The 23,154-nt window shown below is 45.5% G+C and overlaps 1 protein-coding gene across 3 annotated transcripts in view; it reads left to right on the forward strand.

The window, feature by feature from the left end:
• The first annotated feature begins 2,306 nt into the window (after positions 1-2,306).
• Positions 2,307-23,154, forward strand: part of LOC134452892 (peripheral-type benzodiazepine receptor-associated protein 1-like) — a 126,383-nt gene continuing 105,535 nt past the window's right edge. For 2 of the 3 annotated variants that reach the window (XM_063203554.1, XM_063203555.1), the window contains exon 1: positions 2,307-4,808. In XM_063203554.1, coding sequence (XP_063059624.1) covers positions 3,495-4,808 — 1,314 coding nt within the window. In that variant the 5' untranslated portion in view covers positions 2,307-3,494. The remainder of the gene's footprint in view (positions 4,809-23,154) is intronic. The other variant, XM_063203553.1, reaches the window with a different exon arrangement.

Genomic DNA, 23,154 nt, shown 5'->3' on the forward strand with positions numbered 1-23,154 from the left:
TGACAGGGTGTGCACAGTTGTGCCATGCAAACACATAGGCTGCTGTGTAGACATAGAGAGACACCAGATATAGGCAAATGATCATGGACATAGCATTCATTTGGTTTGTGAGACATTTTTTCAAGTTTTACATGCTGTTAATTTGCTAAAATCGTCAGGCGCTGTAGTAACAGAACACCACTGTTCCCTTACACACCCAAAAGTAATTTTCTGGACCTGCGGTGACTCAAATTTGTAGTGTAATTCTATCCTTCTACGATAAGGTAATGCTGTAAAAGTGTGGAGTCCATTCCACATTCCATTGATGATTAGAGACAGATCTTCAGATCTTAAACATTTTCAAATAAAAAAATCATGCACTAAACAAGCTGAAGCTTACTTTTTCAACAAAGATAAAGACTCATTAAGTAGGTCTACTAGTGGTGTGGATTGGCACTGCCCTCACGATCCGATTCGATCACGATTCGGGAGGTAGTGATTCGATTCGATTTGATTCTATGCGATTCGATCCGATCCGATTCAATTCTACAATGCATTGCAATGCATTACATTTCTACTGAAAGCAAAGCAAATGTTTCATCAGTCATGATGAGGCAATACAAGTAGTCAGATACTGAGCAACAATTTATTGGCTGTTTTCTGTATCAGTCTGTATCAGTCTTGCAATGCTTTGAAGTACTTTTATTTAATCATTCATTTGCTCCCAAAATATCCACGGAAGTAATTGAAACTGAAAAAAATTGCCGGATCTCTTCTGGAAATTGCCGGATCGATTCTGGATCGTCCATGTCCTGCATTGGATTGCATCGCCGAATCGATCATTGTTGACACCACTAAGGTCTACTGTATTTTGTGTTGCATTTTAGCTGAGGGCTCTGAAAGAGAGCAGTGTAGTCACTGGAGTTGATCTCTGATATTTCAAAATTTCCCAAGATTCTTATAATTCAATTTCAGCATATCCACCTCGATAGGGAGTGTTTAAAGGACCAGTTCAGTCAATAGCAATATGCTGTTGTATTGCTCACGCTACCCTTGACTTGTCAGTACCTGGTGATGCCACATTTTTCGGCTAAGCCCTTTCCGAGATATGAGCTATTCTAATGGGGGCAGCGTTTGTTTACTTTTTTCTTAAAAAATAACATAGGCCTACTCCAAATATTTTCCCAAAAGGTACCGCTGTTTGCTAGTTGTCTGCTGATGTTGTATAACCTTTCGGTTGTTTTTGGGAATAAATAAAAAAAATTTTTTTTTTAATGTAAACAAAGCGCTGCCCCCATTACAATGACCAAGATATCGGAAAAGGCTGAAGAAGAACAAAAAAACCCTCAGGTACTGACAAGTCCAGGGTAGTGTGAGCATTACAACTGCATGTTGAAATTGACTGAACTGGTCCTTTATATCAACAATGATGCACAAGCTCTGTCATTGGCCATACTGTAATTGATTGAAAGAGTCATCTGATTGATTATAGCTTCAACCAGTAGCGGCATACAGAGGCATTTCAAAGATGCAGATTAGGCCCACCCTCTGAGAAACAGCAAGTTAGCCAGACCAACACTTCAAGGTGCAGTAGCCAGACTAATAAGGGGATGTGGATCTGTAGCCAGGCCGTGCCCTCAGAGTGACACAACACCTTCAGCGTCAGGCCAAGAGCAATACAAATATAGATTCTTTCTGAGCTCCCGAAAAAAACGGGAATTCCTCCCACTTTATCGGGAAGCAAGCAACCATCAGCAAATTAAGGGTGGCGGGTCAACTATGTCGTTTGGGAAATGTTAATGGTTATGCTCTTGGTCAGACCAAGTCTCGAAGAGATTTGAAAGTCGATAATAATCAGGCTAGTGGATATATGACCTGAACAGGCAACCCACTCATTTTTACCAACTCCCCTTTTCCCTTTTTCACTTTACAGATAGGCCTAATAATGGACCCTTCCAATAGGCCATACAATGTAGGCTATGCTCTTCCCCATTCCTTTATGCTCTTAACAGAAATAGGGCCCTATGACAGGGTCCTTGATTTGTCCTGATGTTGTTGCATTGTCTTAAACGTCAGTATGACTGACTTTCACAGTAAGTAAACTGACTGATAAAATATCCAGATCTACTTTCAATTTAAACTCTGAAATGTAAATCATTCTACTTACACCATTGTGTGGTGTGGTTGTCTCCAACCTTGTCTCATAATGGCCGGCCGCGGGTAGGCGCTGTTGCTTCAGCAAATTCTCCTCCGTCCTCGGTCATCTTGATGACGGGAAGCCTTCTAGAGGGGTCAGCTAGGCAGCATAGTGCCTGAAGCAAGCAACTGGTGGTGGTGTTTCAGTCGCCTCCTCTCTCGGATGTTGACAGTGCGTTCATTGAAAAAGAATGCACGGCTCACAGTGTTTTCTGCCTTAAATTGAAAGTCGCTTATTTCAAAGCGCTAATATCCGAAGGATATCTGAAGCAACCCAAATGTTCTAGCTTTTTTCCAAGTTGTGATATCCTCCTCCCGTGTGTGGGAGGTAAGTGTTTGTTTGCTGGCTTTTTTCACCATGCTTTACCTGACACCTAACGGTAGCAGCAGTAGTCCATGCGCATCTCTCACTAAACTGAATTTAACGTCAAGTTACTAAAACACACTAACCACCATCAGCATGCAAATACGTTTAGGAGTAACTATTTTCTGTGTCACGTTTCGAAGAGTTCTAACGCCTCGAGATGAGGCTAGTTGCCCAGTTAGCCACATTAGCTATTATCCTTTGGTCATGCCATTATTTTGCGACTTCCACTGATGGTCGCGCGCAAGTCTGTTTACCTTCTGTTTGGTTGATGTGTTGAGATAATTAACATGTCTTCTTGATATGCCACATCAGATGATTGCAACGTGAAGACAAAAGTGGGCAGCACTGTAAAGACTTTTTAAAATGAGCGGTTAACATTAATGGTTTAAAACTTATGGAAACAATGTCGTATCCAAAATGGTAATTAACATTCGCCGTCATGGCGCGCGCATCTCAAACATTTCATGACCAGCACTGGCATCGCCTTGTTTCCAAAGTCGACTTGTTCCTGAATAGCTATGAGAAAACGTTGCTTCTACGTTTAGAGACAACAAAAGACGCATATTTATTACTTTGGATCTACTGACAGTTATTTGTTACAAACTGGACACTTAGGGATGCTTTCATGGTATTTGCAACTTCACTTGAAAAGTTCTCAATTCTGAGTAGTGACTGAATAATCGGTCATGATTTTATTGTGTCTTCACTGTACATGGCATGACCTCTGACATTCATTAATTCATCTCTACTCTTTCCAGCGCAACCGTGTGCTGCTTGCTGCATGTGTGTGCCTTTCCATGTCATTCCCATAACCCTTTGCATGAGATCCATCTACCCATCCATGTCCCCCATCTGTTTGCATGCATGCCTGCCAACTGAACCTTGAATGAGCTGCTCTTCTCCATTGCCTTGACCTCCGACTTGTCAACCAGCAAGTGTGTGAGAGCGAAAAATGGGCAAGGACAAAGGTTATAACAACAACAACTACAACACTATGGTTTTCTCCTCTTCCACCAAGAGGGGATCCGGTTGCAGCAACAGCAACAACGCACCCCCCCGCCGCTCTGCCTCCTGTGGCCCCAGTACCAGCAAGGCAGAGCGCGAGATCCTGAGACTACGCTCGGCTCTGGAGGCCGAGAGGGGCCGCCACAAGGACGCCCAGCACAGGTTCTCCCAGGAGCTGGGGCGCGTGCGTGAGGAAGGCCGGCAGGAGCGCGAGCAGGCGCTGCGGGAGCTGACCTCCAGGCAGGAGAGGCAGAGGGCCTCGGCTCTCCAGAGGCAACGCGAGGCCCTCAGCAAGGAGCACGCTGCCGAGGTTCGGCAGCTGCGCCGCTGGAGGGAGCGCGAACGAGAGCGCACCGGCGCCACCCTCAAGCAGGCCCAGGAGCTGCAGCGACTCCTGGCTAAAGAGCTGTGTGGTGCTGTTGGTGGCGGTATCGGCAACACAGGCCCAGGTGGCATCAGAGACAGCACTGGGCTACCAGGAAAGCCCGACCCGCAGGACATTAAGACTCTGCTGGGCGGGCGGTCGGCAGGCGGAGGCGGTGGTGGAGCTGTCTCTGTCTACTGCAAGCTGGAAGAGCTGCTGGCCAGGCTGCATGGGCAGGCGAGCGGGGAGCAGGCGCTGCTCCTGCAGGGCCTGCGACAGGAGCTGGAGCTGGAGAAGAGCCGCTTCATCTGCCATCTGCTGGAGAAACACGGACACGCGCAGAGCACCAGGCCCTCCACCGCTCCAGGCGAGGAGGCCGCAGAGGCAGCAGGAGCTCCCCCAGTCCCAGCACCCCCAGGCAAGGAGGCCCCACACCCAATCCCTGCACCCAGAAGGAACCGCCACCGCTCCACCAGCTGTGCCCAGATCCTGTCTCGCCCGGCGTCTCAACAGGGCCAAGACGGCACCCCTGGGGGTGGTGATGCTGCTGGGAACAGTAGTGGTAACAGCCGTGGGGCCTCCCCGACCTGCGCCAGGTCTCAGTCCCAGAGGGCCCAGCGGTCGAGCCAGCAGCAGCAGCAGCAGCAGCAGCAGCAGCAGCACGGGGGACCCCCAAAGAGGAAGCAGCGCAGCCGGAGCATGCGAGGTGGTGGGGGAGGACTGACCTTGTCCCCGGGGAAGCCGCAGCGATGCTCCAGCCCTGTGGAGAGCCAGAAGGAGGCCAACTCCAACTCAGAGGGGGGACCCGCTACCTCGTCATCGTCCTCGTCGGAAATGCCCCAGACGCCGGACAACTCCACCCCCTCCAGATGCTCGGTGGAAAACATGGAGGATGTGGTAAGTCTCTCACTAAACACTCCAACAGCTGTGAGCGGAAAGAATGTGTGCTTATCATGATGCAGCAGGGAAAATGAGGGAGGTGAAGAGAAGCGAAATTCAGTGTTCCATTCTGACAGCTCAACAGGTCGTAGCAGCGCATCAAATCAATTAAAACATTTATATTGTGGATTTGATCGTCTGCCACTGGCGAAATTTGCTCCTCGTTTGTGCAATTATATTAACCTTGATTAAACTTTTCGCTTCAGTTGACCCCTTGCTCACTTGCCTTTCGCCCCACTTCGCTTGCCTTATAGGAATGAATCGTGAATTTCGCTTTGCTTTGCTTAATTCACTTGCATGTGTCCCTGGTGCTAGTTGGTCCAGTCAAAATCAGTATGGGATGAACCACAATGTGCTGTGTTGGGTCTACTAATATGAGTAAAACTATTCCTCTTGGAATTCATACCTTTTGCTGTTCTCTGTGGTAAGCAAGGTTCTGTAGTCATTGTGTTATATGATTGTCAATAATTTTACAGTTGGTTTGGTGCCTGCTTCCTGTTCCCAAGTACTTTGGCATTGAATGAATTTGGACCATTCTTTTGTTCCCATTACATAAGATGTTAAGCATTGGGAAATGTATCCTTTCATCCATTTGCCTCCTTCACCATGACACACAGGCAGGGTACAAGCTTACTGCTCTTTTTATAACTTTGACTGAATTTCAATCTCTTGGCTTTAACCTTTTACTCGAAGCAAAGTTTATATAATACTCTGTAGCTGACACACAATGCACCACATTTTGAATGAGTGAACAGTTTTGAACGTAGCCTTGCCAGGGTATATTTCTGTCATCCACTTCCAACCCACTTGCATCAGTTTCCTCCTTTTGTGTTCTTCTCAACAAGGACTGCGAGCACTTCCCTCATGATGAAACAGCCAGGCCTGAGCTGCATAGGACATAGCATACTCCACCATGTAACAGTAAACATTCATGTTGCCAAGTTTTGGAGAAAAAACTGCTTACAGCTTTAGTGCGGAGCTATACTCTCCGATGTATTGTACTGCAGGACCAGAGCCAGCCAAGCCATCCAATTCTGGAAGAGGTTCAGGAGGGGAAGTGAGATGGGGGCTGCTGGTGGTTCTTTGGAGTGCAACATCATTTGGGGAAGAGTTTTACCTTGTATCAGAAAGAACGGGACATCAGGGTACTGTACTGCTGATGCAAGACGCTTTTGGTGCTTGCCCTTGTTCTGCCCCTGCTTCTCCTGAATATGTAATGAATGCCCCCTCAAACCGCTAAAGTGAGTGCTTTGTTCTGTACCAGCATAATCGGAGTGGCAGCCTGCAGTTGCGGCTGTTGCAGCCCTTCAGTCATGAGCCATTTGCCAACCCAGATGAGATGGAAAGATTTTCTCTCTCTCTCTCTCTCTCTCTCTCTCTCTTTTGGAGGTGGTGCCTTCTCTTGAAAATCGGTGTGATCAATGGTTCTGCTCTGTCCTGCAGCTGAGACAGACTGCTGGGGGTTGGGGTGGCTAATGACTAATATTAGAGTTTCCTCTCCCCTCTACCCTTATCGATTTTGGGCCGTCAGATCTCATCATAATACTGTCGCATAGAAAATGAGTCCACAGAGCACACATCGTGCCCTATAATGTCACTGTCAAGTCAGAACAACTCTGCAGTATTTGGTTTCTGTATCAGGTACTGTATCCAGCTCTAGGGTTGGATATAAACGAAACAATAAGTGTTACTTTATTGCAGACAGTTATTTTAAAGAATGTACTGTATGTGTAAGCTTGTAACACTGCTCTTTTTGGTGCCATGTACAATATGTTAGCCTTCTAGCCCAGTGAATATATCGGCTACAGTATTTGGTAGATATTAAATGAAACAGAGGGCAATGAGGGACATGCATTTGAAAGTCCAAGAAGCACAGCCTGTATAACTTGTACAAGTAGGACCCCTCTTAGTGCTGTCACAAAGTGTATGTTAGTATCCCGCTAGGCTGGTAAATAATTGATGGCCCTGTTGCCAACAAGAGAATGGTTACCATTCTGTAGTTGCTGAGATGACGACCTGTCTGTGGCTCACTTAATGACTGTCATTAATTTCTGAGAGCAAACGACTTTCCATTTGTGTCACTTTTTTATTTGTGTTTTGTCCGTAAGTAGTAGAGTATTTTTTTAGTTCCATGTGTTTTATGTTTTTGTTTTTATACAAAATTACGCGCATTAATCAAAGCCTTGGAATCACAGCAGTGCATGTGGCATTTTTATGATTATCAGTGATTTGCATGTGTTGCATTGCACTCTGTGCTACTGTGTTGGCCCCCCTGGGTGCAGGCTAATGTGAGTCCCACTGGCGGCCTCCACTCCGCTTGCCACCCATTATGATAATGAAGACCCCCTACACACACACACACACACACACACACACACACACACACACACACACACACACACACACACACACACACACACACACACACACTCTCTCTCTATCTCTCTGTCTCTCTCTCTCAACCCCCTAGTGCAACGATAGTTACAGAGGCATGGAGGCGTGACATGGACAATTTGTCATGGACTGCGGGAGGAAACAAAAAAAGCTGTTTTAGGATGAGATTTGCCCATGTAACCAGAAAACAGGGGCCATGACAAGTGCTATATTCCTTTAGCAATGGCAAGTCCTGGCACAGGCGAGGCATTTTTATAAACATCTCAGGCCAGTAAACGTAGGGCAGCATGAAAGTGTATATTGTCCCCATCAATTGCCTGAGTACGAGGTCTCCTTTTTGCCAAGTCCTGGCACAGGAAAAGCATTTCTAAAATATAACTCAACTCAGTAAGTCTAGATGGAATAAGCTGTTTATTGTCTTCATCAATTGCTCTCCTAAATACTGCCATAGCAAGTGCCATCTCTTTTTTTGCCATGGCATAGGCAAAGCATTTCTGAAAAACTCGGCTCGGTAAATATGGTAAGTATAAGCTGTGCATTGTCCAGAACGCAAGGTATTAATGCTATCTCCTTTTTGTCATTTCAAGTCCTGGCATGGACAAAGCATTCTAACTCTAACTCTGCTCAGTAAGTGAAGGGTGCATACGTGTTTATTGTGCCCATCAATTGCGCTTGTAGCAGCACAGTATTGCTATGACGAGTACAAGGCCTAGCTCGTTCTTACCAAGTCCTGAAATAGATAAAGCTTTAGCGTCCTGGCGCAAGCAACACATTTCTAAAAGTAACTCTTCTCAGTAAGCATAGGCAGCAACTTGTTCATTGTCCCCATCAATTGTCCTTTTAAATAATTGCCATGACAAATACTATCACTTTTTTACCATGACAAGTTGTGGCACATGCAAGGCATTCTAAAGTCTTACTCTGCTTTGTAAATATAAACTGTCCCATATTCCAGAGAGTATAAGCATTATCTCCTATTTGTCATGCCAGCTCCTGGCATGGACAAAGCATTCTAAAATCCAGCTCGGCTCAGTGAGCGTGGGCAGCATAAGCTATTCATTCTCTTTACCATCGCCGCATCCTTCTGTGGGCAGCAGCCAGTGTCCGTGACTTGTTTGTATTCTTGTCTTTTGTTGTTGTGATTGCCATTTGAAGGTGTGTGTGTGTGTGTGCGTGCGCGTGCGTGTGTGTGTATATGAGAGTGTGTGTGGGCTGTGATAGCCTTGTGTCAGTCATTTGTAATTGAGCTGTGTGGTTGTGTTTTGGAGGTAATGACAGAGCAGCAGGCTGGGAGTCTCAGCTGTGCTGATTCAGTGCAGTCTGATTTGGGGCTTCACTTGCAGCCAGAGAAGGGGAGCCGGCCCACTCACAATACAATCCACTCACCACCACCAGCGTCATTATTCACCATTCAACACGTCATCTGCTCCAGACAGTCTGTCTTCATCTGTCCTCTCTTCTCTGCTCTATTCAGTCTGTCTTCATCTGTCTGTACTCTCTCTTTTCATGCTGCTTCTGATTGACTGGCACATCTGTCTGCTTTTTAATATGCTGCTGACTCTTGTCCTTTTTATTCCGTCATTGGATTGATTTCACTCACAGCCTGACTGCTGCACTGAGGTTGCGGCGGTGGTGGTGGTGGAGGTTTTGGTGCTGTGGCTCACACTGATGCCTATGGGTTTGTCTTATTCTCAATTCTTGGTGATTTGACAGACTGAATGTGCAGAGGTTGCTCTGTCTCCATACGCTAAAACGCCATATTTCATGCCTACAGGATGGACTATGTATCAGCATTACTGTGGGGGATGCCTATACTGCCCGAAACTACGTCAACATTGAAGCTGAGAAAATGCCTTCAAAGCCTTGGTATTAGGTTGGATATTTGTAATTTTGACAAAATATGCCATTATTGCTCTTTGTCTTTGTAGGGCAGTACAGGTTGGGGCTTATGTATAAGCATTACTGTAAGAAGCACCCTAGTAGCCTATAGGATGGCGACATCAGGCTGTGCCCTCGTAACAGGTTTGTTTTCAAGACACGCAGCTGTCTCTGCAGCCTTGCCCCCCTGGCCTATTCTGGCCATGAGGGCATTTTTAGACCCAATGCAGGGGGTGCATTGGGTCGAAACACACACACACACACACACACACACACACACACACACACACACACACACACACACACACACACACACACACACACACACACACACACACACACACACACACACACACACACACCTCATTCCTCTGCTATGCCCAGTGATACAGACAAGCAGTACATGCCTCATTCCTCTGCTTAGGCTCAGCATTTAGATCCCCCAGTACATTTTTAGACAACACCGACACACACACACACACACACACACACACACACACACACACACACACACACACACACACACACACACACACACACACACACACACCCTGCCTGCGTCCTCATTCCTTTGGCTGTGCCAGTCTGGTGTTTGTATGACCCCCCTGGAGCGTTCAGGCTTGCCCGCGCGTTCAGCATACCAGAGAGACGATGCAGGATGCCACTGTAACTCTGAGTACTGTGGCCCAGACATTGGCGGGTCAACTCCCCCTCTTCTTAAATATCCGCTCACATTCCCCTTGCTGGATGCTCCACATGCTGAAATGCTCTAAACCACTGGGGTCCTTATTGGGATGGCATGGGATGGGATGGCAAGCCTTATTTGCAGGGAATGTTATGGCAAAGACAGGTCGACGTTTACATCAGCCACCGCCATCTCTTGTGAATGTATTTCACTTAATCAAAATAAGGTGTCCATGTTATATGGGATGGAATGGCAGGCCCTATTTGCCCGGAATGTAATGGACACAAGCAAACCAGTGTTTAAACTACCCACTGCCAAGTCTTTGAATGAATTAGTTTAATAAAAAAGTAATTGGATAATTAGGCCATATTTTTCTGTAAGCTATGTTCTTGTTTGACTGCAGCTGATGTTGAAGACATTTAATTTGGTTTCATTTTCCACTGGATGAATGGTAATGAAGCTTGTAAAATGAAGTCATTACATCACACCATCTCCAACAATACAAGTGACCCCTGAACTGTGAAGATAGACACAGTGACCAATATTCTTGATTTTACTTGATGAAACATTTGTGGAGGGCAGTCTGAGCTTGTCCAAGGCTGTCACCAGTTGTTGTGTTTGTTGTGTAGAGACCAACTTGAATCCAAAATGTTTTTTATGCATTAAGATAATATATATTGAATTGAACATGTTGAATATAATTGGTACCAGTAAGTTTTGTGTTTTCCTGGCTGGGATTGGGCCCTGGAAGTCTGCTGGATTTTCATCCTGCCAGGTGAATAATCGATCGTGATCAGTAATGATAAAGTTGAGGTCAATCATTATCAATGTTGGCCATATTTAAGTAGAGTTGACTTGACGTTCTTCCCTTAAACCAATGTCCTTGCTGACAAAATATGATGCCATAAGATATCAGAAGCCGACAATATTAATGTTGGGATCGTTTGGTTATGGCCAAATTGATCGAATATGTGAAGCGTGTGGTACCACTGTGTTGGTAGTTTGTTGCTTTTTTGCCATGTCACCCAGCCCTAACTCTACATCTAATGCTGCCTGTAGATTTAGTAGCTGAGTCACTCATTGTACTTACCACCACCATCAAATTATAAGTATTCTTTATGACTGGGAAAATAGCACTTTTTATACATGAAAAGGGGGGAGCTTCTCCATGTCCGCCATTTTGAAATTCCAGAACTAGTCCTTTTTAGCTGCAAAACCTACTTTATCATACTAATAAATATTAGTTTATTACTCAGTAAATATTCACAAAAATATCAATTTGGCAGCACAGTTTCAATGAGAAGCATAGTTGGAATACCTACTCTACTCTGGCCACCATCCTACACAGTGCCCCTTTAAAGTAACATAATGCATCCTGTGCATCCACAATGCATCCAACTCATCCTAGACTAAGTCTAAGGCTAAGTCTGATGATGGAGAGGATCCTCTAGGCGTGTGACCAACTGTCTTTAACCAAGGCAGGTGAGGTCATTCTTAGTTCATGTGTGCACTGCAGTCAGTTCATCCAAAGGTCATGTGTCACCAGTTCAGTAAATTGACTTTCAGCTGCCCATGGCCCACAACACAATATATATGGTTTGTACTGGATATCATTTCATATAATAATAATAATAATAATACATTTTATTTTGAGCGCCTTTCAAAATACCCAAGGACACTTTACAATCAAAAACAAATACATAACAATAGGGAAAGTAAACAAAGCTTCAGTGAATTAACAATAGGAGAGTAATGAGAATAATTAAAATGCAAAAATAAAATAAAGGGGGAAAAAAGTACAATAAAAATAAATGTTTTAAAATAACAAAAAGAAGTAGAATGAAAATTGAAAATAACATAAAAATGAGGGGAAGAAAAGATAAAATATGTAAAATAGAAGATAAACTGATAATTAAAATGAAGTGGAAGTGCCAATGTGAAATTTAAAAGTAGAAGTGAAAAGGTGTGTCTTCAGCTGAGTTTTGAAAGTGGACAGTGTAGAACACTGTCGAAGTGAGAGTGGGAGAGCATTCCAGAGTTTGGGGCCAACAACACTAAATGCCCTGTCGCCCATGGTGCGCAAGTGTGTGGAGGGAACTGTAAGGAGGAGTGAGTCAGTGGAGCGTAGTGTGCGGGTGGGATTGTATGGGGTGAGGAGACTTGTGATGTAGGAGGGTGCAAGGTTGTGCTGGGCCTTGTATACGAGGAGGAGAATTTTGAAATGGATACGTGAATGGATAGGAAGCCAGTGTAATTGATAGAGGATAGGGGTAATGTGATGCCAGGGTCTGGTGTGTGTAAGTAATCTAGCTGAGTTTTGAATGTATTGAAGACGGTTAATCAATTTAGTAGGGAGACCAGTGAGTAGGGCATTGCAATAATCTAATCTGGAGGTTACAAAAGCGTGAATGAGGGTCTCAGCAGAGGTAGGGGTAAGAGAAGGGCGGAGTCTGGAGATGGTTTTAAGGTGGAAAAACGCAGTTTTGGTGAGGTGTTTAATATGGGATTCAAAGGAGAGAGAAGAGTCGATGATGACTGTCACAGACTGAGCTGTGACGCTTACGCAGCCTACACAGAATATTTCTGGCCTACAGCGTTCAGGCAGTAATTAGCCGGCAAGCAAACATCATGCTGCACTGACGCTGACTGTTTCACTCTTCATTCATCCGTATGTACTGTTTTCATTTCCCTGGTTCATTGTTCAGTCATTCATCACCTTCAATTGCCATAACTTTCACCTAGCATCGTAACTTAGAGTGCAGGGAAAGGCCTACCGGCATTTCTATTGTTACAATGTATCATTATTACCGCGTTTCAAAATGCGCATTTCATACCGTTTATCATTCATCATCTTTCATCTGGTTTAGCGATCCTTATGGTTAAAACATCATCACTTACAACAGGTTATTTAACAATTTGGTTTATTTGGTTAAAATCACTCAACAAACATTTCTGATTCAGTTTAAACTCACCAGCTTACCATCAGCAGTCACTTCCTGGTTTGGGGAAACCGAGGGCATGTTCCAATGTGACTAAATAGTGGGGTGGCCGCTGTTCAGCGGAGCAGACTATTTTAAACGGGGGTGTTTTTACCGGGAATGTTTGTATTGTCTTTTTCTAAGCTTAGAAGGGGTTTTGGTTTATGAAAATGGTTTTGGTTGTTTTTGTATTTTGTTTACTTTTCTTTGGTTTGTTATTTTGGGGTTTTGTTATTGTTATTTAGTTGATTGATTTATTTTGTGAATGGGCTTTCCTGAGGGAGGGGCAGTTACTCTGTAAATGGCTCAGAGCCTCAGTGTCGGGTTAAGCCTCGTAGGAGCAGGTTGTGTCATTGCTCTGCTTGTAAGTAGTGATCCAGAATCTTTGACAGATATAGTCTGGCACTCTAGCCTATTTTTGTTTTGAGATTTTGTCATCTTTGTTTTGCTGTTTTGGGATGCACTGTACGTATTCGCACTTTTAAGAAAAATCTAAAAAGAAGAAAAATAAAAAGAAAAGCTTTTCCTTTTGGAAAGAAAAACTGTCTCTCGTCCACTCCATCGCCGGTCATCCTGCTACATGTGGTGTCAGAAGTTTGGGTAACGGAGTGAGACGGAGAGAAGATCCACAGCTGACAAGATGACATCCAGGAAGAAAGGTAATGAAGGCAAGGAAGATGGAGCGACAGGGGGCACCACTGAGATGAGAGTGCCCACTCCACAGCCTGCCGCAGCAGACGCCGCCATTGATCGTCTAGCGTCAATGTTCCAGTCGTTTATGGAAATGCAACATGCAAGAGATGAGCGGATGGAGAGAGGTGTATCTGCACAAGCGCAGCAAGTCAAGGTCCTGACTCACCAAGTGACACAGCTCCAGCTCGACATGGAGTCGGGCCGAGCCACACCCCCACCACCACCCGAGGGCAATGCAACACCTGAACCACCATCATCCAGGGACACTTCAAGTTCAACGCCTGAACCACCACCAACAGTGACAACTGTGACCACCGAGGGGCGTCCGCCGAAGATGGCAAAGCTGGAGGAAGGTGACAACATCGAGCACTACCTCACGACCTTCGAAAGGCTAGCCACAGCTTTTGGCTGGCGAAGAACGACCTGGGCCATCCACCTCATCCCATTGTTGACTGGAAAAGCCCGCAGTGCCTTCGTTGCCATGAACCCAGATGACACAACCGACTACGACCGCCTGAAGGAAGCGGTGCTGAAAAAGTACGAGATCAACGCTGAGACGTACAGACAGAATTTCAGAGCCCTCGAGACCAGCCCTTCGGAGACGCCGCAAGAACTGTACGTGCGACTGAAGGACCTGTTCTGCAAGTGGACTGATTATGAGAAGAGCAGCAAAGAGAACCTGATGGAGACGCTGGTGCTGGAACAGTATCTCCGCGTGCTTTATCCAGACGTGAGGACCTGGGTCCGGGAACGAAACCCGAAGACCGCAGCAGAGGCCGCTACGCTGGTGGAGAGCTACGTTGCTGCACACAGAGGTCCCCGAGGCTACCGCTATGCTGGAGTGCTGGAGCAGAGCAGCCGGGGTAAGTCTGTTGGGTTTGGGAAGGGAGTTGGTTCTGGTACTGCCAATAGTTATAGCCATAGTAGAGCCCCACACCCACCACCACCACCACCCCCCACAGATCGTTCTAGACCCCAGAGAATTTCCTGTTACAATTGTGGCCAAGAAAATCATAAGAGCCCTGCTTGCCCCCTGCGGAAGTCCAAATACAGCCATTTATGCTATGTTCCCCACCACCACCTCCTCGTAACACCCTGGAGAGCAGAGACCCCACCATCACTGTTGAGCTAAATGGTAAACCTGCTAAAGCTTTGATAGATACTGGATGTTCACAGACACTAGTGCAGGCTGACCTAGTCCCCCTAGAGTTCCGTAACTGCAATGACAAGCTGACCATTTTCTGTGTTCATGGAGATAAAAGTGAGCACGAGACAGCTGATGTGTATGTCAGAGTGCAGGGACAGACATACTTGCTGAGGGTAGGACTAGCAGTGTTTCCCACAGAAATTTCGGAAACTATGGGGGCAGCCGGGATTTTTTTTCCCGGGGGGGGGGGGGGGGGGGGTCTTTTCACGCGGGGCCTTTAGGGGGGGGGGGGATGTATTTACGCAGCGTAAATGCAAAACGGCAAAAACAATGAGTAGTACAGTATGACATTGGCGCATGGAGAAAACTATAGGCCTACATTTCAGCCATTTATATTTTGAGAAATAAGGCTACATAAGATTTTACCATGACATGTATAATAGTAGTACATAAAAAAATAAAAAATGCAGTACAGTGAGATCATTTGTGTTTACAACACAGTTTCATTCGTCCCTCATGCAGGGGTCTATGTAATGAAAAAAATAATAAAACAAAATAGGAGCAAAGGTAAGAATTTAAGAGCACTGTGAAATTGTTAACGCACAGACAAAAAGGGTCCCAGGTGGGCTTTCAAAGCAATATATAAGCAATATAATACACCAAATCTAATAATGATAATAAAATCTCGTAAAAATAATAATTGCCTTGGTTGAATGTCAAATTGCTCCAGTTCATACAGTCAGTGAGCCTGCTTACTAAATGGCATGTTAACAACACGCCCCCCTTTACCAACGCGCCCCAAAACCAAAAGTTGTTATCTAGGCATGGACTGTAATGCCGCTTGAGACTCATCAAAAGAGGCTCGGATTGTCAACGTCTGACAAGTGGGGGGTTTTCGGAAACTCGCCATTTTTTCACCACAGCAAAACCAAGTCGTATCGCTTAGACTTCCAACATAGCTTACACACTGCAATGCCAACAACAACACAAATAGCTAAAGTGTTCACAACAGGTCATGTGAGCGCGTGTAGCGATTCCCTAACAATGGGAACGGCTGGTCGGCGTCTTACTTATCCATCTAAGAGGCAGATAATACTCAGATGTCTTGATCATGATGACATTAGGGGAAAAATACAAAAATGCATTTTGTATAAAATCGTAGTTGCACAAAACTGCGACAAGCAGAATAGTAAAAAAAAAAAAAAAAAAAAGATATTGTAGGGTTTGGGAAGGGCGGGGATGCGCCATTGCGACGTAATTAACATGCTATTACAAGACACAGTACACATGTCGTCCGTGTGACAGCCGACACATTAAAAGAAATGGCTACAAGAAGTTCATGAAAATAAATCTAAATATTTGTTACTGATTTGAGCGAGTGAAGAGGGACGACAACTTAAGTTTCATGCGGAAAAACGCCGAAGCCAGCTAGATCTAGAGGACAGGGCACGACGCATAACTACACAGCACACATCACGGCCTTGTGACAAGACAAATGAAAGATTTCTATGCTGGCATTACACCATTACAAGAGAAGGGCAGGGAAAGGCATCAAAATGAGTACATGTTTGCGAGTGATTTGATGAAGTCAGGATGACAACTTGGTCCCAGGCAAGAGAAACGAAACAAGCAGTGCATAGTTATCACCAGACGGTAGGCCTATGGGTAATAGAGGTAACCAAACTTGGCTACACTGCATTAGCTAGAGGGTGTGCTGGGGTGAAGAACTAACCTCAATATCCCTGAGTCACGTCTCGTCTCCCGTCTCTCATCTTTCCTTTCCCCTGCTCGAACCTCTCCTACACCTACACCACCTCCTCCTCCTCTTCATTATCCGCACCACCTGTCCGCTCGCGGCCCCAGTGTCCCAACCTATCGAGCCGTCCAGCAGTGGTTCCTCAATCCCCACCTCCGACGGGCCGAACCACATTAGCACGACCTTATGTTTTTAGTTTTAAACAACTTGTCAGTGATTTTAGCACATTTGCCGCGTCCAATTTAGGGTATGCGTTATCTTTTGCGCTTGTCATGTAGCCACTCTTCTTTCTCAATTTTGCGTCCTATCGTCCACCAGAGTTTTAAGCCAGGTGGTCGTCAACTACTATTGAGGTGATGATTAGTTTTGTCAGTGGGGTGGGGGGTCTATAGGGAGGGGCGGGCCTTAGAGAACCGAAGTGTTTCATTGGACTAGCCCAATGTGCATAAGAAGAAGCATCCAATGGGCGAAGGAAATCGTAATTCATTAACAAAAACGGAAATCGTAAAAAAAAATAAAAAAAAAAAAATAAAAAAAATAAAAAAAATTTTTTTTTTTTTTTTTTTTTTAATTTTTGGAAACTATGGCGGCCAAATTTAAACTATGGCGGGCCGCCATAGTTTCCTCAATGTATGGGAAACACTGACTAGTGCCTAAACTGCCATATCCTGTGTTGCTAGGCCAGGATTTTCCAGTATTATCTGAGCTGGTGAACAAGACTGCTTTGTGTGGTGTTGTGACGAGAGCGCAGGCTAGGGAGCACCAAGCTGAGCTAGCCGAGTTGCCATATTATGGTGAAGATGTTCCTGTTGAGCCCACACTGACTAGGCAGCAAAGGTGTGATAGGCGCAGACAGAATGTTGAAGATACAGTGAGTCAAAGTGGAGTGCAGTCTGAGCATATTGACCCCCCTGAACTGACTGATGTTGATATTAGTGGTAATCTGGCAGAGGAACAGCGTGCAGACCCCACACTGAAACAGAGTTTTAAGAAAGCTGAAGAAGGTGTTGAGTATTGTCCTGTGCTAGGTAGGGAGGGCTATGTTGTGCAGAATGACCTACTGTACAGACAGAGTGAGGATGGAATGCAACTGTTGATCCCCAAGAAGTACCGTAGGCAAGTGCTGGAACTGGGTCACACAATACCCTGGGCTGGACACTTGGCCTACATGAAGACATTACAGAGAATTAGCAAGCGCTTTTACTGGCCAGGGTTTTTCTCTGATGTGAAAGAATTTTGCAAGTCTTGTCGTCCATGTCAGCTATCAGCAGGTAAAAATCTTGCCCGTGCCCCTATGATTCCCCTACCCCATTATTGACACGCCTTTGAAAGAATTGCAGTTGATGTTGTAGGCCCCCTTGAAAAGAGCAAATCAGGAAACAGATTTATTTTGTCATTTGTGATTACGCCACAAGATACCCCGAAGCCTTCCCCTGAGAGATGTTTACAGCCAAGCGAGTTGCAACCGCTATGCTGCAGCTCTTTTCTAGAGTAGGGATACCCCGCGAAGTGCTCAGCGACCAAGGCCCCAACTTTATGAGCAAAACCCTCAGACAGGTTTACGATCTCTTAGGCATTAGGCGTTATCAGAACCACTCCTTACCATCCACAGACTGACGGACTTGTCGAACGGTTTCAAACCAGACCCTCTTGAACATGCTTCGGAAGTTTGTGGAAGATTCGGGCAAGGACTGGGACCAGTGGCTACCATACTTGCTCTTTGCCTACAGAGAAGTACCCAGGCGTCGACAGGATTTTCCCCTTCGAGCTCCTGTATGCACACCAGGTTCGAGGACCCCTGGATGTGCTAAAAGAGACTTGGGAGGGTGAGACGCCTACTGGCACCACATCATCTCTTATGTGCTGAAGATGAGGGAGAAGCTTGCTACTGCATCTGCCCTGGCACAGGAGAACTGCAGAGGGCGCAAGAGAGACAAAAGGCGTGGTACGACCGTTCTGCCAGATCACGATGTTTTCCAGGCTGGTGACAAGGTCCTGCTGCCTGTTGCCCAGCTCCGACAACAAACTGCTGGCAAAGTGGCAGGGACCTTATGCTGTTACCAGGCAGATGGGACCGGTGATTACGAGGTCCACATGCCGGACCACCGCAAGAAGCACCAGGTCTACCACGTGAACATGCTGAAGAAGTGGACCGACCGTCAAGAGCAACAGCCAGAGGTGTCTGCCTGTTCATCGTGCCATTGAGGAAGAGGAGGAGTACAACGAGCAGTACCTACCGTGCTGGGGAGAAGGATTGACGCTGGACCTGAGCCATCTGCCCAACGACCGTCAGCAGGAGCTGACCGCCATCCTTCCGGAGGGTCTATTCGTGGAGCAGCCGGGACGGACGGAGATGGTGGAGCACCGCATCCCCCTGAAAGACCAGCAGCCGGTGAGACAACAATTGCTACCGTGTTCCAGAGAGCCTGCTGCCGTGCTGAGGGACGAGCTGGACAGATGCTGGAGCTGGGGGTGATCGAGCCATCGTCCAGTGAGTGGAACAGCCCCATCATCCTCATCCCCAAGAAGGACGGCAACCTGCGGTTCTGCCTGGACTGCAGGAAGGTCAACGCCCAGTCCAAGTTCGACCCGTACCCCATGCCGAGGGTTGATGACCTCGTCGAGCGTCTCGGCAAAGCCAAATACCTGTCCACCATTGACCTTTGCAAAGGTTATTGGCAGGTGCCGTTGGCTGAGGACAGCAAAGAGCTGACGGCCTTCAGAAACTCCTTTGGTCACTACCAGTTCACCGTGCTGCCTTTGGGTTGCATGGAGCAAGGGAGCGACGTTCCAGAGATTGATGGACCGGCTCCTCAGAGGGACTGAGGGCTTTGCCGCCGCCTACCTGGACGACATCTGCATATACGCTCCACGTTGGGAGGAGCATCTGCAGCACCTGCAACAGATCCTCTCCTTGGTGAAGGAGGCGGGTTCTGACATCCATCCAGAGAAGTGCTCTCTGGCCAGGGAGGAGACGGCGTACCTTGGCTACATGCTGGGCCGGGGTGTCATCCGACCTCAAGTGGGGAAGGTTGAGGCCATCAAGGCCGCTGAGCGCCCCCCACCACAAGAAAACAGGTGCGCTCTTTCCTGGGCTTGGTTGGGTGGTATAGACGCTTTATACCCAACTTTTCAGAGAGAGCGGTCCCGTTGACCGAGCTCACACGCAAATGTCAGCCTAACAAGGTTGCATGGTCTGACGCGTGTGAGACAGCATTTCAGGGCTTGAAGGACTCCTTGTGCAGGGAGCCTGTGCTGCTCAGCCCTGACTTCAACAAGACTTTTACCGTGCAGACTGATGCCTCAGAGCGAGGCCTTGGTGCGGTATTGCTGCAGGAAGAAGACGGACACTTGAAACCTGTGGCGTACATCAGCCGCAAACTGCTGCCGCGGGAGTGCAACTACTCCACTGTTGAGAAAGAATGTCTCGCTATTAAGTGGGCATTGGACTCTTTTAAATATTATTTGTTGGGGAGGAAATTTGTTTTGGAAACTGACCACAGGGCATTGTCTTGGTTAGGGAGAATGAGAGACACTAACTCAAGAATCACTAGGTGGTTCCTGGCTGTGCAACCGTTTGATTTTGAGGTATTGTACAGGTCTGGGAAGCTAAATGTCCCTGCAGACTTCCTTTCTAGACCAGCAGAGGGGGCATCCTCAGAAGGGGGAGGCAATGTCACAGACTGAGCTGTGACGCTTACGCAGCCTATAGCGTTCAGGCAGTAATTAGCCGGCATTTAACATCATGCTGCACTGACGCTGACTGTTTCATCTCCATTCATCCGTATGTACTGTTTTCATTTCCCTGGTTCATTGTTCAGTCATTCATCACCTTCAATTGCCATAACTTTCACCTAGCATCGTAACTTAGAGTGCAGGGAAAGGCCTACCGGCATTTCTATTGTTACAATGTATCATTATTACCGCGTTTCAAAATGCGCATTTCATACCGTTTATCATTCATCATCTTTCATCTGGTTTAGCGATCCTTATGGTTAAAACATCATCACTTACAACAGGTTATTTAACAATTTGGTTTTATTTGGTTAAAATCACTCAACAAACATTCTGATTCAGTTTGAACTCACCAGCTTACCATCAGCAGTCACTTCCTGGTTTGGGGAAACCGAGGGCATGTTCCAATGTGACTAAATAGTGGGGTGGCCGCTGTTCAGCGGAGCAGACTATTTTAAACGGGGGTGTTTTTACCGGGAATGTTTGTATTGTCTTTTTCTAAGCTTAGAAGGGGTTTTGGGTTTATGAAAATGGTTTTGGTTGTTTTTGTATTTTGTTTACTTTTCTTTGGTTTGTTATTTTGGGGGTTTGTTATTGTTATTTAGTTGATTGATTTATTTTGTGAATGGGCTTTCCTGAGGGAGGGGCAGTTACTCTGTAAATGGCTCAGAGCCTCAGTGTCGGGTTAAGCCTCGTAGGAGCAGGTTGTGTCATTGCTCTGCTGTAAGTAGTGATCCAGAATCTTTGACAGATATAGTCTAGCACTCTTGCCTATTTTTGTTTTGAGATTTTTGTCATCTTTGTTTTGCTGTTTTGGGATGCACTGTACGTATTCACACTTTTAAGAAAAATCTAAAAAGAAGAAAAATAAAAAGAAACGCTTTTCCTTTTGGAAAGAAAAACTGTCTCTCGTCCACTCCATCGCCGGTCATCCTGCTACAATGACGCACAGATTTTTTACTTCAGAGGAAGTGGAGGTAAAATAATCAGGGATGGAGAACTGAGAAAGGTTTATCTTTTTAAGTAAAGATGGGGTGGCAATGATGATGGCTTCGGTGTTTCTCAGCATAGTAATTCACTATAATTTAAAAGTATTAACCATAAACAAAATTTCACAATGATTTACAAAAAAGTGTTTTTGGCCATCCTATTTTTGACTGTAGCTTGCCGCACTGATGTTGGCACTTGGCAGTATAAGAAACCCTTGATTGTTTCTTTGTCTTTGGTAACGTAATATGACGTAACGAAATAGGCTAATAATGATAAGGCTACGAGTAAATCATAATCATAAAATAAACATCTCTTCATATCAGTATATCATGTTCAGTAAATTGATCGCCCGTACCACTGCCTCGAGTGCTGGTGTTTTCTTTTTTTGCGAGGAGATTTTGGTGTGTGTGTCAGCTTTCTGTGGCTGTGTGTTTGCAAACAAATGTCAGTGACGATGGCTGGAGGACCCTTGCATCATCAATCTAGGCGCAGATGTGAGCTGACGTTTGACCTCCACGCGTGTCCTGGAGTTCACTCACATCCAAACCAGGCAGCCAGTAATGCCTGATGATGCTGAGCATATGCATCTGTCACTAAGCGTGTTATCACTGAATGGAGAAAAGTACTGACATGATATCTACTAGCATAAATCCCACCAGATCCCACCTAGATTATAATGTCTTTCACCCAAACAATTTTTATGCTGCTTCAGTGACTTGCAAAATAACTGAAAAACATATGGCCTTTTTTAACCTGCTAACCATAAACACTGAGTTTAAGAGGCTGAGAAGTAATCCTTGTTAGCTGCCTGGAATGTAATGTAATGTAAAACGTATGCCTTTTTAATGCAGAAATCCGCTTTCATGGTCAGCCACAGTTGCGCAGCTTAAGTCCTGGACTTATGTTGTGTTTCACAAACTTTGCTTACATAAATGGACAAATTCTGTGCAGTCATTTGAAATCTTGTGCTTCCTGTGAGAAATAAAAAAGAAATGACTGTTGTTTTGGAGTCGGCCTCGTTTTTTGGGAGGTTTGTTTGGGTGGTGCGCTTGGTGTAAGTGGGTCAGCATATTGCACCCCTCCCAAAAATGGGCTCTAGATTTTCCCTGAATGGAATCTAAATAATTGATCAGAGTGTGAGCACTATCAGAAAGGCACAGCATGTACCCCAACATTAAAAAAGGGATTCTTTTGTTCAGATGCAGGATCTGCGTTGTGTTGATGGATGATTCTGAGGAGCAGTGATCTGAAAGCCAGCAAATTTCTTTTTTCCTTAGTCGTAATATTATTATTAATAATAATGCTATTATATTATATAGTAGTGACATGATATGTCAGTATTAAAACTAAGATTATGATTTGAGTTTATTTTTACATTCTGATGGTTTACAATATTGATAATATTAGATAGTAGTTGAGTATCTCCCTGCTTATTGTACTCCCTGCATGTGCTGTTTAAAAGTGTGCCAACATGTTTAGTGTTAGTGCCAGACAAAACAGTAACCTGTTTCCCCAGCTCAGTAAGCAACAGCAGTGCACCTGCTACACAGCAGGGTACTGGAGCAGTCAGGTCTGGCCATCGCAACAACATGCTCATGGACATACTGTAGTGTGGGTTTCTGTGAATGCCGTACCCATATGTGTCTGAAATTTGAATTTTGCATGGGCTGTACACATGAAGACCTTGGGATGCTGCTGATTTGTGTGTACGTGTATGTGTGCATGCACGTCTGAGTTTGCGTGCGTGAGTGAGAGAGAGAGAGAGATGGAGATTGAAGCTGGAGAGTACAAGGTGGACCAAATGTGAAGTCGATTTTACAGTCAAGGTTGGACTAGTATGGTAGACAGACACCCCCTAATTACACTTTTCATGCCAAGGGAAAATGTGAACTATAACTTAGACATGGGAGAGCACTGAGGTTGTTTTTTTTCTTTTATTTCAAGGCTATCTTATTTTTTTACCTTTACTATTTCACTACAAAAACACCTTCCGTCCTTACCTCCCATACCCTCTCCCTTTGCCCTTCACCCAACTCCCATTGGAACCG

This window comes from Engraulis encrasicolus, chromosome 7 (assembly GCF_034702125.1).
Source record: "Engraulis encrasicolus isolate BLACKSEA-1 chromosome 7, IST_EnEncr_1.0, whole genome shotgun sequence".
Lineage (NCBI taxonomy): Eukaryota > Metazoa > Chordata > Actinopteri > Clupeiformes > Engraulidae > Engraulis > Engraulis encrasicolus.